At 40.1% G+C, this 18,580-nt stretch overlaps 1 protein-coding gene across 2 annotated transcripts in view; it reads right to left on the minus strand.

Annotated features, from left to right (window-relative positions):
• csnk1a1 (casein kinase 1, alpha 1) overlaps positions 1-18,216 on the minus strand; it is a 41,612-nt gene extending 23,396 nt beyond the window's left edge. The window contains exons 1-4 of one of the 2 annotated variants that reach the window (XM_071915799.2): positions 17,199-18,216; positions 16,748-16,854; positions 4,963-5,089; positions 3,897-3,995 (exon numbers count right to left, since the gene is read on the minus strand). In XM_071915799.2, the coding sequence (XP_071771900.1) occupies positions 3,897-3,995; positions 4,963-5,089; positions 16,748-16,854; positions 17,199-17,321 (456 nt within the window). In that variant the 5' untranslated portion in view covers positions 17,322-18,216. The remainder of the gene's footprint in view (positions 1-3,896; positions 3,996-4,962; positions 5,090-16,747; positions 16,855-17,198) is intronic. The other variant, XM_078288999.1, reaches the window with a different exon arrangement.
• Between the last annotated feature and the right edge of the window lie 364 nt (positions 18,217-18,580).

Below are 18,580 nucleotides of genomic sequence, written 5' to 3' on the forward strand. Positions count from 1 at the left end.
TTTAAAAAAGGTATTCTTAACCATGGTGAGCATTGTTCTGTGGCTGGTAGTGTTAAAAAAAATATTTTTGGTGAATCTAAAATTAGGCTAAAACATTTCATCCATCAAGAAGCGCAGACGCAGCTTTAGTTTTTATCTAAAAAGGAGACTGATGAAGGTGCACATAAAAACAAACACACACGCAGCACCAAGTTTCCAAAGCACAGCACTGCTCAGAACTGGTGGTAGACAGTTTAACAGTGACAGCACTTTCAAGTACTTTGAAACTGTGTCTTTTCTGATTACCTTGCACATACATACAATGGTTTGCACAATCATTGATTACTTAAGTGTAAGTTTGACCGGAGCGGGTAGGCTGGAACTGAGTGCAGCAACCTCAACTCTCTCAATGCAAAAGCCAGTAAATACCTGAATGCACTGAATGACATGCATCAATTTGCTTTCAGGCCAATATGGCTGATATTCTGGTCCCATCATTCAATAACAACCCACCTGGATTTGCTGCATCTACAAACGTACACACAACATCCCAAAGACACAATTCTGCGCCCTCTACACTTTGCCTTGATGTATAAATTAGGCTTGGGCGATATCCAAAATGTAATATTGTAATGGTGTTCCGCCAAAATATTGCAATATACAATATCGCACCTAAATATTGCGATACACAATATCAAGATCATCTGAGGACTTTACTATTTGCACAATTTCTCCAAAATCTAATGAATCAGTGGTATTCCATGTTTATGTCTAAGTAAGTTGGAGTGTTCCATGATCTAAAAATGTCTTGTTGTCTTGTTCTTCCTACCTGGTTTATTAATATTGCTTTTCAGTCTGGTTTCCATTCCAATTTGGCTGAAAAATCTTGTGCAATGAATGTATGAAACAAGTTGGAAAATACACTCCGCTATATTCCTGTAAAATGACACATCTGTAAAATTCCACGATATTGCCCGACTTCCCCAGATAATTTATTAAATTCCCTGACTTACCCTGTCTAGAATAAACCTCTCAAAATTCCATGATATTCCAGAAATTTAATGACCAGTGGAAAGCCTGTGAGTAAATAAATAAGCTTTTGGCTGCCATAAACAGACACACTGAGCTAGACAGCAGTGCCAGTAATAGAAGCCAGGCTTGAGCAAGGCTGCTCACTTCAACAGCTTCAATAAGCAGGAAACCCCAATGGAGGAGGATCTGACTTGACTTCAGCTCTGGTTGGGTTCTGGCTCTATGCCTGATGTGCAGTAGATGCCATATTTTGGTGGTGGTTCAAACATACATCTCATGCTTTAACTTAGCCAAATGTTGCCTGTCTGCAAGGGCTCAGAATAGGGAGGTACAGAATATACAGTGTTATTTTCAGGCAACTTGATCATACACACCTCTGACCAGATAAAACAAATGTAAACAATCACCAGGAAACAAAACCTCTTGAATGGTTTTGGTGTTCTGTGGTTAGGGAGAGAATCAATGTGATTATTGTCCAGCATGCAGGAGAGATGTCTTTAGAAAGAGCCCAGGTACACAGAAACTGGGTTAGACTGTCTTGGAACCCCTTGGTTACTTCAATGAATTTCCTTAAGATGAGGGGGCAATTTGTCATAATTTAACAAGGGGGATGGTAGGGAGTTATATTTTTGTTCCCCCTCTCATTTTCCACAAAAACCTAGAGTTATAAAGAGGGATTCATTTAATTATTTGTACCAAAATGGGACCACCATCCCCTGCTTCTGACAGAGGACCTACAATACTAGCCTGTTTCTTATTTGGTACCTGTACAGTAGTCTGAAAACAACTGACGTCTGAAAACAGCTGTTTCACTACGATCATGTTAATTTGACAGTCAGATCTTAGTCTTGTAATCAGAAGTGTTTTAATGCCTCCATGGTATTTTTATTAATATTGGCTATCCCATTTTAAGAGTGACAGATCAAAAACTTCAGCCTTAAACTCTTACTAGCACAAAAGGCTTTGAATTCGGTTTTGCCACGTTCACGTCATATCTGAAGAAGTGGAAGAACAGGATGGCATCTTGTTACTACAACTTGGAGGCTTTCATGTGTTTAACTGTTTGCAACGCACACATTCAAAATCATTATTAGGTATTCATTTAAAATAAACCATAAACAACTTGCAGCAGATATTGCTTGCTTTGTGTAAGTAGCGTTGATTGTATTAGTGTGCATACACTGGTAAATTTTGTTTTTAATTATCTTGGATTGTCGACATTGGTGGATTCACTGCCACATATGCCGCTTGTATTGACACACTTCCAATTTGTGACACTAAGTGGGAGATATCAAAGTCTACAAAAACATTCCCACATGTCCTACTTGTAATTAGCACTAGGAGGCTGACCTAAACTGTCTTTCCCAGTCGGCACCTCGTCGTTACAGTAAATATGTCCTCCAATATGACATGAACGCGCCATTTGTCCAGCAAGAATTTCGAAAATTACATTTCATTGTTCTACTCTAATCAATCTGTGCTACTTATTTTTGAATGTATCTAGTGGACTCTCAAGAATAGAATTAAAACAAAATATAAAACCTTCAAGCTTCATCAGTCTGGCGGGTGAAAGATTGTTTTTTTAATTTATTTATCATTATTAGTCAGAAGAGACAAAGAACCTTTATATGCATTGGGATGTACATTCAGTTGTGTGATCAGTACAAGCCATTAGTAACACGCAAACCAGCTGACACAATAAGCAGGTGTCATTTTCAACAACTCTGGCTTAAATTCTATCAATTCAGGAAGAAGATTTAGATTTTCATTTAAATATTGAAAAAAAAAAAATTTGCATGAGAAAGCTGTCTTATAAAACCTAAGGAATCATGAATAAATGCAAAATAATGAATGAGAATGAATGCTCTGTCATTGGAAAACTGTTTCCGTTTCCATTTTCAAAATAATTTAACTGAACTGACCCTAGCCCTAATTTTCAGGCCTCAACATAATTCCACTGATGTGGAAAAAAAAATAAAAAAAAATAAAAAATGCTGTGTCCTTAAACCATTACAAAGCCATTACTGGCCGATTTGTCCAAAGACATGGAACAGCACATATGGCTCTTCAGTACCTCTAGAATTATTCTCCACAACCAGAAACTTTAACAATGAATTTAATGCGTTTAGGCGTGTTTGGGATGTACAATATCATGCTAATATCATGTCTGCTATGTTTAAGCTGGGTGGAGAGGCTTCTGGTCTCCTCCCTCACTAAAAAGCATAAAACTGTGAAAAAAATAAATCCCAATGGCTTATTTATGCTATATATTTCTATTGTAATAAATTAATTTTTGACATGTGAAATGTGCTGATTTGGAGTAATGAAGAGGCTCCACAGTCTACGAGTAGTCCATTCTGGCTATGGAACCATACCAAAGACATTGTAACATGTCACGGTTCATGAAAACCTTACAAAGATCAGCTTTCAACGAATGAAGACATTACACATTTTTGTATTTGTATTTTTTTTTTTTAATTAGAAAACAGATGTTGAAAACGTTTCCTGTGTCAATAGGGTAATGACATTCACTGGAAAGTCCATGCAAAAATTCAATTGAAGTTTTAAAAAAGCAACCGTTACAAGGTTTTCATGTGAATGCAGTAATATATATCCATGGTCTTGGACTTGGACATGGTATAGGCCAAATCAGAGCTATTAACAGAGAATCTTCTCTAGAGCCAATAAGTGTGGATCTGTGCCATCACCATGGTGAGATTACTAACATTATAAAGATCAGATTACTTAGCAACAGCCATGGAACAGGACTATGGAGTTAAATTGGCTGCCCCTGAAAAACAACCACCAATCTTTCAATAGCTCTGTATAGACCTAGGACAATCTATACCTATGTATAGGCTTGTAATTGTCTGAATGGGTCTTACCTTGTTACAGTGACGTCCGATGCCCATGAGGAAGTTGTCTGGTTTGATGTCTCTGTGGATGAAGTTCTTTGTGTGTACATACTCAATTCTGCTGATCATCTGGAGATAGAAAGGATACAATTAAAAATGTGTTATTTGAGAAAAATAAATAAATAAACCATAAGTAATTTAAGACAAATGACAGATTTGTAAATGGGTCAAATTTCCAATACAGACGTTTAAGTTCAAGTTAAGTCAAGGATGTACCTACATGTTAGTGAACCAGCTTCATTACCACCACCCATTCACTCACTGGCCCCATTCCTCCACTGTAGCAGGCCACTACTAGTCTGACCTCAACAAGACATACCAAAATGCTTTCTAATCTTTTAACTAGCAGGGAAGCTTCATTTTATAAGTGTATATAAGTTTATAAGTTATATCTGTGCATATGTATTAGGGATGGGCATTTTAAGTAATTTCAATATTCGAGTACTCACATTAAATTATTATAGAGTACTCGCAAAAAAAAAACTAACGTAAGAATATGGTCCGAAATTAACACTCAAGCGAAAATGCGGGTAGGGGTCCGTGTCCGACTGGAAACACACAAGCGGAACCAAAGTTTGGCTAACACTAAACAGTTAATTTCGTAGGCTATAGGCTTGTAAGAATATCTATTACTATCTAATGCTTTCACATTTATGTAAATTGGCCAACAACAGAAAACAAGTGCAATTTGAAATTCATTTATTGAACAACCAGGCTTCAATTAGCCTATTAAACCATAAATTCAAAGTTAACATGCGTGCGCAGATCTATCATTTTTGCTAGCAGTCCCGTCCAAAAAATGTAAACTTTTAATATAGAACAGGGTAAATTTACGTTTATATTTATTATATACATATGTTTTTTTTACAAAGCAAAAAAAAAAAGCAAGTACTCTATACGTTGAACCGTTGAACGAATACTGATGTCCAAATCGAGTACTCAAGTACTCATGCCCATCCCTAATATGCATTACATTTGTCTTTACCTGAGGGAGGATCTGTGTGTGTGTGTGTGTGTGTCTGTGTGTGTGTGTTACCTGGTCTGCAAGCATAAGGACCGTCTTCATGGTGAAGCGACGAGAACAGAAGTTGAACAAGTCCTCCAGACTGGGTCCCAGCAGGTCCATGACTAGGACGTTATAGTCCTTCTCCTGGCCATACCACCTGGCATGACAAGAAGACACAGTATTATTGGGAGCACTATGGAGACGAGTTGGTCAATAGCAGCACAACAATTCTGTTTGGCAGGTAAAAGTGGCTGATGAATTTGGTAATCCTCCTGTCAGCCACGTCAACCAACCATATAAAATGGAGATCAACTGAGACTGAAAAAAAACAAAACACAAAACAAAAAACAAAACACACCTGTTACTACTCCAGACCCACTACATCAAAAAACTACTTTAAAGACTGGAGGGCCAATCATGGTCCAACTATGTGTAGCACAGCACTGTTTTCCCTTTTTCTCTTAAAACCAAACAGACCTCTGATTCTAAAAAGAGCCAAGACACACAGCAGAGGTGGGCTTCAGCCACTACTGATAAACTCTTCCATCCTTCTCCACCGCATTGGGAGAAGGAAAAAGAGAAGTTCATCACTTGGCTATCGTTACGCCAACAGAAGCTGAACTGTGAAAATACAACAGGTTAGCTGCAGCTAGTTAAAGTCGAGATGAAATGAAAAATGCCTTTTTAACCCTTTTAAATCACATCCCCGGTCATATTGTGCACCTATTTAACAATATATGCCAAAAAAAATACAAAAAATCAATTTCTTTGTGTTCTTATATCAAAATTCAATCATGTTTTCTTCCTGTAAAACGAAATATGCCGTGTGCTTACATAAGCATGCCCATAACCAATTTCAACCAATAATATCATGACATCCACCCATCAATCAATCTTCAACTTTTAGCGCACAGAGCTAAGAGGCTAAGATTCATTAGTTAGCTAGCTAGCAACAGCATGGTACTTCGGTGTGTCTTCGGATGTTATGACAGACCCACTTTTCAACGTTTAAATCAAATTCCTCCCAACGTTATGTCCCGCCTGTCTTTCCTGTTTCACTCGGAAATAGGTCACGATACGGAAGTTAGATACTCTCGAAATGCTGTTTCATCTCGACTTTAAGGACCACATCGGGATGAGACGTTTAAGTCACAAGAAAACAACATTTCTATGGTGTCTTCTTGCTTGTGTAATTCAACGTATTTCTGGTTCAAACAGTATGTTGGGGCAGGACAACGCAGAGAGAGACTGTTCAAAAGTTGGCAGGTTGGACCAGAACAACAACTGGCCGAGGGGGGTTGTAAACGTACTGTCGGGCCACCGGGGTTTAGGGTTAGTACATATTTTGAGCCCTGTATCGTCAGTATTGATGCTATGTAGGGGTGTAACGGTACACGTATTCGTACCAGACCGTTTCGGTACAGGACTTTAGGTACGGTGCAGATGTGTACCGAATGCAATCTTAGTAGGCTTGTTTTGCGTGCGGAACATACTTCAAATCCGAGTTCCCACACGAACATATTAAGTGGCGGACCGGAAGTTTGTTTAGTCTCCGCCTCGCACTTTGAGCGCACTACACAGACAGCACACTTAGCTTAGCCTAGCCTAGCCTAGCCTCTGGCTAGCAAACGTCATGGCCAATGCTAACGATAAGCCAGAGCTTGAAGACCCTCCCTTACCGTTAAGGTCTCCTTTGTTCAGTAGTGATCGGGTATGTTTCTGGCAACACGTCAAAACTTGATAACTCATTTGAAACGGCACCACGCGAATGTGAATATCACTGCTGCAAGGAAAAAAACGAGCGTAGTGCAAACGCTGCTCCCTTCGTCATTTAAACAGCCTTTCACTGGTAATTCAGATCGGGCCAAAGCAATAACAAATGCTGCACTTTAGTCAATGTGGAAAAGTTCATTTCCTAAGAAGATTATTCTAGTTATTTATATTTCCTAAGAAGGTTATTCTAGTTATTTATATTTTTTATTATATTTTATATATTTCTTATTATATTTTGTTTCATTTATTTGAGAATATTTTATTTATTGGAGAATTTAGTAGTAGTTTGCAGCAGTATTCTATTTTTTATTCTATTTTATTTTTATATATTTTATTTTTTATTATGTTTCATTTAAAATTTTATAAACGACAAGCAATTTTATGTTTTGCATTTTTTCCCCTTACTGTACCGAAAACGAACCGAACCGTGACTTCAAAACCGAGGTACGTACCGAACCGTGATATTTGTGTACCTTTACACCCCTAATGCTATGTGATTCAGAAATTACAAATACTTTGCACAGTAGGCACATTCTGGAATCTGACAAATGATACTAGATTACATTACCAACATTGTCCTGCAATATTAATCCCATCCATACAGTCACGCGTGATAAAATCCCTGTAGTCCTGAGGTAAAAATGACAATCACCAGACCTCCGGTAAAAAACATAATACCATCCAGAGAGGGGGAATCTGGGGAAAGTTCCTGCCGGGGACAAAGTACTAAACCTGCGGACTATCCACAGAAAACAGGGGCATCTGGTCACCATAAAGGGCATGTTATACTTCTGCTATGTCATTGCTATGTCGTAGACACCTATCTTCACACGAGTATCATGGGATTTCAAAAGACAAGATGACTGGTCTGGGAGTCTGTGTGACAAAGACATTTTAGAAAGTCAATATGGTACCACTGAAAATGAGTTGGAAAAAAATATTTTTGGCCACTTGGTTTACGCGTCTGTATACAACAGCTATTACTTGCCCATTAATACACTATCTCAAATGTACATCTACTAGAACTATCGTCTTTCACATCACGATGTATCAACCATCATCGATGGCTATCAGTTTTTGTCAATAGAAAATGGCATCGTCCATCGGCACAACCCTGTGACATTCATCTTTGTGCTGTCGTCTAGTCTGAACAGCTTCCTAACCAGACAGCAAGCGTTTGATCTGAACTGCTTAACCAACTGGTCCGTGCAGAAAGTGGGTCTAGGAGAAGTCATGGCAGGACAGTGTTGCACATTTGTAGAAGGCTGAGATATTTCAATGGTAAAATGTAAAGCAGCCATGTTGGTGTGAATTCATGTTGGCAGACCTGCTGAGGTCACCACACCGTTACGCGGTAGCATCTGTTGCTAGGTAACCTGTAGCTTCCTGACAAACAGTTACTTCAACACTGCTGACAGACATCTTTGGACTGCTGCCTCCGCTACATGTAGCTCAGGGCTTGGAAAGGACAGTGGGGGTGGGGAGACCACTTGGTTTTCCACTGCAGATAGTACCCCCTCAATGTGCCCCCCCCTAAAACTGGTCGTCATAGCGACGCCGCATGAAACGCGACACACACAGCAACAATGGAGGATATCGAAGGGATGGTGTTCTTGATTCTCGGTATGTGGCTGTTAGTCACAGCAAGGAGACAGATTTTATTTCAGAAGACGCTGAAGGAAAGACAAAAGACTGCTCTCTGGTTGCTCAAAGGTGACGCAACCTGGTAGCTAACGTTAGCATATATGTCCCGTGACGATTCTCCCTGACCAATCAGTAGTCTGCAGTGTTTTCACATCACCTTTTGGTATCGCCTCAGCTCACTTGGAACCTCGAGGGAGGTGCTATCAAAAAAAGTACCAGGTACCAGGTAATATGGTACCTGGTACCTGGTACTTGCCCAATGGAAAACCAAAAAAGGCGAGTAGAGTCGAGTCAAGTCGAGCCGGTACCATGCGGTGGAAAAGCGGCATAATTGTTGAGTGTCCTGGCTTCAGTTGACTGTGTTTTCTGCATTGGTTAGCTGTGTACATTCAACATTGTATGGTACCAAAACATACCCAACTGTGAATGAAAGAATAAAATAAGCATTTGAACCATTCCACCCATGTACTGTACATGCACGCCTCCCTGAAATAATGCTTCACAACACCATGCCCATATACTCTGACAGTGTGGAATTCACACACAGGCACCAACATGTGCAGCCTTTATGCATCAGTGGCACCATGTAAAAGTGTGCGGTAGCTTGGTAGGATAGTGGTGAGCAGCGTGGGTGGACTGACTTGACAGAATTCTTTTCCCCTCACACCAGGCAGATGACTTGTGCTGGACAGCACAGCTGCCATCTACAGCCACTTGGAGTCCCTTCTAATGACAATTCAGTTGGGGACGGAGAATGGTGTAGGCCAAGCAACCTACTCTCTTCCACCTGATGATGATAGCAATTCATGACAGAGAAAATAAAATTAAAGCAGGAGGCATGGGGAGCTATTGAGACTTCTTTGCTTTAAGTGGATGGATTTGGCACTCATTCCACAAAGGCAGAACATGAATCGCAGGCTTCAGCAAACCAATCCTCATTATGTTCCACAAAAAAGGTTTTCTGAGCCGGATTTAAGATATGAGGCACTTGAACACCCTAAAAGTGGAGTCATAGCAGGTTAGGGTTAGGATAGAACAGACATTCCCATTCCAATCTACATTCTTAAAAATCTATTACAATAATAACTACAACAATAAGGCACTTCAGGCGGCTGCCATGTGAAAACTGAAACATTATAGAACCAAATAGTTTTGACCGCAAGTGATAGGCTAAGCATCAGAACACTGCCATTTTGTTTTTTCTCAGAGCTGAATTTACAGGTTCAGACTGAGAGGTGAGATAATGACTACCACATGGCCAACTGTACTGCTGCAACCACCCCAAAACAGGAACCACAACCTGCAATGCTCTAGGCTCTGTGTGTCTGTGCGTGTGTGTGTGAGATAAAGTTGGCTGGCAAGGCAACTGAACTACAGATAGTTGCTAGCGTAAAGCAGAACCATGAGAAAGTAATGAGTGCAGTTTTTCTTTCTCTGCCCCCCCCAACAAATTATGTAAAAAGGTTTGCTTTGCTTTATGATACGTCATAGGACATGTACTGATATTGTGTCTGTACACCGGATCAAAATGTCAGCAAGGTGCCGCATTTGTTTTAGGCTCAGGCTGAATACAATGCAATCAGTTGCTACATGGAACAGTCTTTGGGCAAAGGAAACCGCGTTCTTATTCAGCCTTCAAAACCGCGGTAACCAACAAACCACACAGTGATGTCACTGTTGCTGTGGTAAGAGAAACTATCCAGTCAGAGGCCTATGCACATGTGCCCCTTTTCAAGTTCCCAGATAGAATTCCTTTTTCAGGACCATGTGCTCCTAAAATGGTAGTAAAGGACAACCTGTACTGTGAAATATAGATTTAGTAGATTAATAAGAGGCAGAAGAGCAGACCACCAGTATAGCATTAAAAACTGAGGGAGAACAACCGGACAGAGCAACAGTTGTCTGAAACTGGTTCAGCTTTCTTCCTCAAATTAATTACGCTGGATGTTTAAAATAAGGCCACAGATGAAACCTGTGACGAGCAAAAACAAAGGAGTTACAAATCTGGCCATAACAAAACTTTTTGTTAAGTCCTACACAAAAAGTATTGTCAAAATACCAAACTTTTGACATTGGTACTGGCACCAGCCCAAGTATAATATTAGTGAAAACTTAATCTGCATGAAAATTAATGTTTTTACCTAGATTTCAGTTTGTGTAGATTTCATGCTAGCTGATGGTACTAAATGTGACAACAAAAATGGAACAGTAGTTTTGGGGAAACTGTCGGACAGTCCCATTTCTCAGATTAGGGAACATTTTCAGCACTGGGAAACTCTGCAACGCTAATCAGCACGTGCTCAATTTCAACTTGTACTTTGGTCGGTAGAAATGGCACCAATGTACCTTGATTATGCTATTACCAAACAGCAGAGACAAAGCCTAAAACACATCAAAAGCCCTTTCTAACTCAAACAGGGAAATCATTGTTTGGTCAATGTGTTACAGATAAACATACATGTGAGTCTGACATGTTGAGTGAGTTATAGGAAGCTCCAGCCTGCATGACAAAAACACTGTTTTAAGGTGCATTTAGACTACACTACACTTAAGACTACAACCACAGGTGTTTCATTCTAGATAAAATTTAATTTAGTTCACTGTTGGGCCCAAAGTTCCTCAAACCACACTGACAGGGATGAGCCAATGTGGAGAAAGAAAGAGAACAAGAATGCAAGAAAGAATGCAAGAAAGGTAGGTGAGACTATATGCTAGAGGACGATGTGTTGGAGTGGAGGAGCAGCAGCAGGATCAACAGGTTGGACAAGCTCCGACAGGACCGAGCAGCCACATAAAAGCAGCATTACCACCACTAAGACCAAAATGGGACATTCTTATCTCGCATTACAATAAAACTGAAAAAGAACAACAGTTTTTGCTCAACAACCGGCAGCATCAGAGCCAAACAGGGACTTCAGTGCAACACGACTGGGTTTCTCATCTTCAATCGATATTTTGTGTCCCATAAGGGGAAATTTGGATCGCAGTCAGGGTTTAAAGGTTAGTACTATAGATCCATCATAACAACAACAACTGTAATAGACTGTCTTGGCAATAAGGTAGAGTTTCTCAAACTATGGGTTAGACCCAAAATATGTTTGTGGCCATGTTTCCTAATTTTTTTAAACACTGCCTCCAAACAGACATGGTGACGGTAGTTTTACATAGCCTACTGTTAAGACTCAATTCCTAGTGCCTACTATCAAAAGAAAAACAAGTAGCCAGTCAAAGGATTATGCAATGGCCTCAAAGTGTAAAATTCGCAAGCGGCATCCAACACGCGCACACACACACACCTACCCACGTATATCCATGACAGGAGTTACCTAACACAAAGCAAGTTTCATGTGTAAAAGTAGTGTGTGTGTGTTCTGAGTTCAGGTTTCAACCAAGCCACCGTGCCTTAGTGGCAGCCATTGTCTCCAACCAGCCATGTGCCAGTAGTCAGGGTGTGTGAGTGTTAGGGCTGTTAGCCAGATATAGAGCAGGGTAGGAAATCAACACCAGCCAAATGCTGGTATATTCTGACTGTGGTATGTATGGTTTATCTCTCCGTCAGCCACTTTAACAGCTAACCAGGCAGATGTTAATTTCTAAAAAAAACAAATATGCCTAATAAAATTGTGAATCTACCAACAGCTGGTTAGGTTATTCTTCCCAACATCAACATCACAATATATGAAATTACGGGTGGTCGATGTAAAACATGTCGTCAGAAACTAAAAATATTTTACCAGAATTTTCCAGATGTTGTACATTTCCCATCGTTTGAAGACCTGGATATTATACAATATAAAGTTCCATACTTTTTCAGTCTTGCATAGTAACTCCTGATTTTTTCTGATTCCAGAGAAAAATCTGCGCCTGTTGACTGCAAGTGGTAGCATAAATACTCTGGTTTGTTGTGAAATCTTATGAGATGAAGCAGGCTTTCAAATTCCAGAGTTTCTGTTATATACATCTTGCAGTGGCGGCCCGCCGCTGCAAAATTATTGCCGTCGCTGCTTCAGAATTTTATGAAATGTCATGAAGTCGCAATTACACAACTCTGCAGAGGGCTTTTAATTTGAAACGACAGATACAGGAAGAGGCGACACCCGGCCGAGGCGAGAGGGAGAGAGAGAAAGGTAGAAGAGAGAGAAAGGTAGATTTAACTAGCTAACGTTAAGTTAGATAGATTAGGCTGTAAACATCAGGCTGCAAATTTTGCCACTGAGGCTAATATACAGTGCCCTCTGTAAGTAGTGGGTCAAAGAGGCATTATGTATGAATAAATATGTTGTTGTAAATATGTCATTAAATATGTTCTAAAGTTTGTTTTGCAGTCAAGTGTCACTTTATTTCATATTTTTTAATTACCTATTGATATTCACCCCGACCACCGGTGTACTACGCGCCCCCACCACCCAGGTTCAACAAAACCCTTTCCCCCCCGCTGCTAAAAAAAATCCTTGAGGAAACACTGAATTCATTAGTCTCTATGTGCAAATAGGTGAAGTTTTCTGTGTCCTGGGGTTGCAAGCAGCAAAGTTAGTTTTCCTAGATTCTAGGCAACAACATGCAATGAATGTTACTCATGTTCACAGTATCCCCTAAAGTACTTGAGCTTTGTATGGCACACCTTGTTACACTGGGAGGCTCTTCAGGTTCTGTCTTCTCTGGAATCACACAGGAGCCTGAATCAGTCTACATGCTGACCAAATCACATGTTTCTCAGTTTCCTCGCTGGTATTAAAAAAGTAGCATAGCAGGCTTGGCTAACAGGATGTAAACAGTGCTCCTGCTTCTCTCTGACAACTCCATATTTAACACTGTCACCATAGGATTAAAACGCACACAAGACGCCAGCAAAAACAGCACATTAATATTACAGACAATTGATCTAAGATTCATCTTTGAATGTTGCGCTACAATGCAGAATTGCAAAAGGCAGAATTGTGATTATTATATCAATCTACAGGTATTTCCCCCAACCACTATTGTGTATTTGGCCATCCCAGTCAAGATGGTGCTGACTACGCAGTGGCTAGATAGTCCCAATACAAGATATATCAAACATTTGATTTTGACAAGTGGAATCCAGACAAATGCTGCAATGTGATCACCAAGGGATTGTGTATGTGCCAGATAGCAGCTTTCAACATGTTGTATAACTAGCACGCCTAATCTGGCCAGCTTCAATGATGACTAGACAGTATTGGATGGCCAGTCTCAATTTACAATTCAGGCCTTTAGCCTAGTTGACGCTAAGATTGCAACTAAGTATTTTTATTAACAATTATTTTTTTAGATTAACTGATTAATAATTTAGTATAATGTAAAATATAATGACAAATGCTCATCACAAGTTGCCAGAGCCCAAAGTGATGTCTTAAATTGCTTGCTTGTCTGACCAGCAGCCAAAATGAACCCAAAGTATTCATTTTATAATGATATGAAATGGAGAAAAGCAAGCTAATCTTAGCATTTGTGAAGCTTTAACCAGTTTGGTATTTTACTTGATTAATGACTACAATGATTAATCAATTGACTCAAGTGACTCACGACAGAATTCCTTAGGATTTGTAAATCTGCCCACGACATGAAGCAGTAGTTTTCAACCAAATGCCATTGTGACCCAAGAGTCTGCAGGTTTTCATTCCAACCAAACACTGCAGCAGCTCAATGTGCTGATTAGTTCCTCCTCTCTGGTTGAAGGTGTGTTAATCAGTGGAATCAGCTGCTGTAGTGCTTGGTTGGAATGAAAGACTGCAGACTCTTGGGTCACGACGGCACATGGCTGAAAACCACAGACGTAAAGCAAAGCAACTTAGAAAATAATAATAGGTGCCATCTCCCCAAATCTGGTTACAGCTGTGGTTCAGTGCTCATCAAACTTCCAGCTGCTCAGTGACACACTGAACCTCTATAAGACTGGACCAGCAGTGGCTTACACATACCTGTTACATTTGAATTTAACTTAATGAGTAGATATTGTCGTGGTCAGTTCTGTCCAACATGAAACTCTGCTTTACTGCTGATCACCAACCAGCTGCTCTGATGAACACATCTGACCTCATACACCCAGCCATGGACATGGTGCCATCAGGATTTCTGGAGCCGACCTCATGGAGCCAATATCAGCCATTACCCACACTGGCCCATTCAGCAATGTGGCTTCACTGATGTTTTAAAGTGTTTGCAACAAGTTACACAATTCAACACCACCTAAGGCAGGCTTACCACATGAGGGAAACAGGCGATTTAAAACTGAGTACATTAAAGTTTGCAAAATAAATTTGTTACAATTATATCCTGGAAAAGAAATATAAAGATTTTTCGCTGACTAAAACTAGGTCTCTATGGCAGTGAAATCCCTTCTCCATGCTCCCGCCGATAATTCACTATGGGCAAAAATGCATTGTACACAATGCTATAGTACTCTACATACAATCACATTTTCTGTGATTCATGAATTTCACCATCGCTTATGTTGCACAGCAGTACGGGTAGTTTTATACTCTCACTTCATTTAATATTGTCCAGACGCCACAGAAAACAGCACAACATCTTGTTATTTCAGTAGTCTTAGGGTTAAATAAATCAAACTTCACTAATTTCAATATTTCCAAATGCAGTATGGGTAAACAGCCTACGTGCTAGCACATACTACAAAATATGACAGTATTTTGACCAGAGCGGGTGACTCCACTATGGCTATATTCTCATTGTTCGCTCTACTTCCTTATTCTGTCCTGCTCTACTTCCCTGTTTTGTGTGTGCTCTATTCCAAACTTATTACTGCACTCTAAATCCATACATTGTTGAACTTGTTGTTTTGCACTTGAACACAGATCAGCCCAGGTGGAAAGCTTGCTGTGTGGGTCCCGCGTATTAACAGAGATTAGTATACTGAGTTGCTTTTATTTCTGGTCAGCAATCTTGTCCACTACTAGTCACTACACTGATATCAGTCTTCATCACAACTACAAGGATACTAATCCTAAACTAAACCAATCCACTGTAGTGTTTTTTCTGACAAACACAGTGTCAAATATCCATATCACAACTATGTCCGGTCTGGGGTCCAAGGGCATTTTGTCTGTGCATAATAATAATATTTTTAATACCACTAATAACATTCTCCTCTATTTCTCCCAGGTGTTAATGTCACCATCCAAGATTGAACAACAAAGCTGTTCTGTATAAGTCACTGTCAGCCACATTGTCCCAGTTGTCAAATCCTCTCCCTACTGAGGGAAATATTCTCTTATCTACATTCCCTCAAAATGTTACCTTCATACCATAGCCTTAACAGCCTGTGAAAAGCCTGCTTACATGCTCAGTTATTTAAACCAAACAGTGTTTCATCTATGTGCTCATGCATCTATTTGCGCATATTACTTTTACTTTGAATTTTGGAATTGCTGGTTTGTGGTTGCAGGAGGGTGAAGAGTGGACTTGGACATGGAATTTTGTTTCTAAGACCTTCAAAGTTGATTTTAACCGTGAAACTTAACTTCTGAATGTCTAACCTACTTTCACATATAATTGTCATGTACATATTCAAAGAAAAAGCTATCATATCAGAACTTTTATGGTATGTTGTCAACATTTCCTCCAAGGTTTTGAATGGGCTGCAGTCAGACTTAAGATTCAAATCAATTGCAGCCTTATATTGAGGCCAATCAAGCTACCCAGCACCAAAAACTATTACATGATGCCAATAACATAGTGTGGTGATAACAGTGTCTCTAGTGCGTTACAAGGTTCTCTGTATGTCAAAGGCTACTCAGCAGTGCTCGCCACTCTCCGCAATTACTCCAACACAACAAAATACACTTTTAACATATGGATGTTAGACGGATACATCAGACTCCGTGATAAGGCTGAAGTCACACAGGGAGAGCCTACTACTAACGCGGGGCCTAGAGAGTTGTTTTCGCTGCTGTGCTCCGCCGCCGCCATTTTCTAACAGGGCAGAGGAAGACATGTTGGGAGCAAACACAACAAAAGAGGAGCGGCCATTTCCAACTACACAGTAGCTTTTCCCTGAGCCCTTGCTACTGCTATCTGACGGCGAACAGTGCACAACTTGAGCTTACACACGACGTTTACTACCAGAGAAACGAAAAGTGATGGAAAGTGTAAAGATGAACGTTTTTTTTTTTTTTTAGCGGTGGTAGAGAGAGATACCAGAATAGACTGGGTAGGCAGATTAGCAGGGCTAATGCCATCGAGGTGGCTGCCATAGATAGACGAGCACTTACTACAGCTGTCTTTATTTACCAAGGCACATAAACCATTACACTGACGATGTAGATAAAACAAGACAATATAGAAGACGGCTTGTGACATCACTCTCTATATTGACAATACACACGACACAACGAAAATGCATAGATGTTTTTTTTTTTACCTTATATGTGGAATCCCAACGCCTCCTTGTAGGATTTTGTACAGCTTGCTTTCGTATAATAACTGTGGATGTCTGGCTTTCTGTGATTCCAACTTTACTGCTACCTCCTGAAAACCACAGACACATAATTGGTTATATTTTTAAGGGACAGTCAACACTGCACCAGTTACCTTGGAATCTGGTTCTTAGGAATAAACGTCCATACATGTTACCAAATAATCATCAGCTAAACATTATTTGCATGTGTTGTCAATTGGATAGGGACAATATATGTGTAGTGTAGCAGTATTAGGACAACAAATTGATCGCGAGAAACTCGTTAACCTAGTCAGCTGAATAGCTAACTTAGCTGGCTCAGATAATTCTTTCTGAGTCAGCCACCATCGTGTTACATAGGGAAATTGCAACTTCGCTACAATGACAAAGACAACTGTATATTTCAGTTCAATACCTCTCCATTTGTGATGTTGATGGCCAGATATATGTCACCGAAAGATCCCGATCCAATTTTTCTGACAAGCTTGTATTTTCCACCGACTATAAATTCGGCTTTGGAGCCACTGCTGCTCGCCATAATATCCACCGAATCCCGATCTCCACCCGATTCACTTAAGGAAATTCTCTGTGGGACAATCTGGCCCAAATGTTAGCAGAACATACAGAGTCCTGTGCTAGTTGGACGACCAAGGCAATTGAGGGCTAGCTATTTCTAACAATATTGTCGTTAGCTAGCAAGCAAGCTGGAAAATAGCTTTCTCCTTAGTTACTCGCTTTATTCACGAGAAAGTACAAAATGTCTTCGTTAAAATAACACCACCGCGGGGAACATGAAATAGCCCGTCTAATTAACTATATACTGGTCCGAAAATAAATCCGAATAAGCCGATGGCCTTTGACAATCATCCAGTACCTCGAAGTAGCAGCTAGCCAAACCTAGCTAGCATCAAGCTAACGTTATCGCAAGGACCACCGCGGAAAAATGTCCGAACCTCCTCCGTGTTGAGGGGCAACAGCAGCCCTTTTTTTTATCACACGTCCGATGTTAGTTACTTATTTAGACTCTTTCGTCCTTTAAGAGCGTTTTTGACGAACTTCAAGGGTCGCAGCCGTCTTTACAAAGCGCAACCCACTCACTCCGCCATCTTGTCTTCACTAGCCTTTCTCTCTGCTGGTTTCCGTTGGAAGCGATTAGCTAACGTTAGCTATCTTATGCTGCCTTCACGTGCTGTCTGAAATGATGGAATTACGACTTAATTAACGCAAGAACGATCCAAGGTAGTAAATAGGAATGGCAAAGAATGGATGATCTATGACGCCCGAGTTGCACCCTGTCATAACTGATAGTTGGAAAAGTGATGTATTATACAACGACTTTTAGTTATTAGATTGATTAAACTAAAGTATCATTTGCATAACTGGCGTGTATTTTCTCTTGTTCGTCCTGTTGCGACACGACAAAATAACAGGCTACCTTAACTACAGCGTCCGTTTTGATGTTATTCCCAACCAAGACGTATTTGAATGCGCTGACAAATCATATTTACGACCGACGAGGTCTTAAGTAGAAATTTATAAGGCGCACTGAAGGCAGCATTAGCCACAGGGAATGCGCACAGGATCACATCGGGAACGCGCTCTGTTTTTTCCTGTGGTTCAAGCAGACGTCACTGCTGTTCACTAAATGGATAAAAACATCAACAAGAAATCGCCTAGTTTCACCTGTAAAAACGACATTTTACTCTGTCTATCACTCCCTGAAATATAATTCTGGCTGATACAATGTTCCTTGAAATGTAGGCTACTAATGTAAACTCATTGATAATAGTTAAATTA

This window comes from Centroberyx gerrardi, chromosome 16, assembly GCF_048128805.1.
Source record: "Centroberyx gerrardi isolate f3 chromosome 16, fCenGer3.hap1.cur.20231027, whole genome shotgun sequence".
NCBI classification, from domain to species: domain Eukaryota; kingdom Metazoa; phylum Chordata; class Actinopteri; order Beryciformes; family Berycidae; genus Centroberyx; species Centroberyx gerrardi.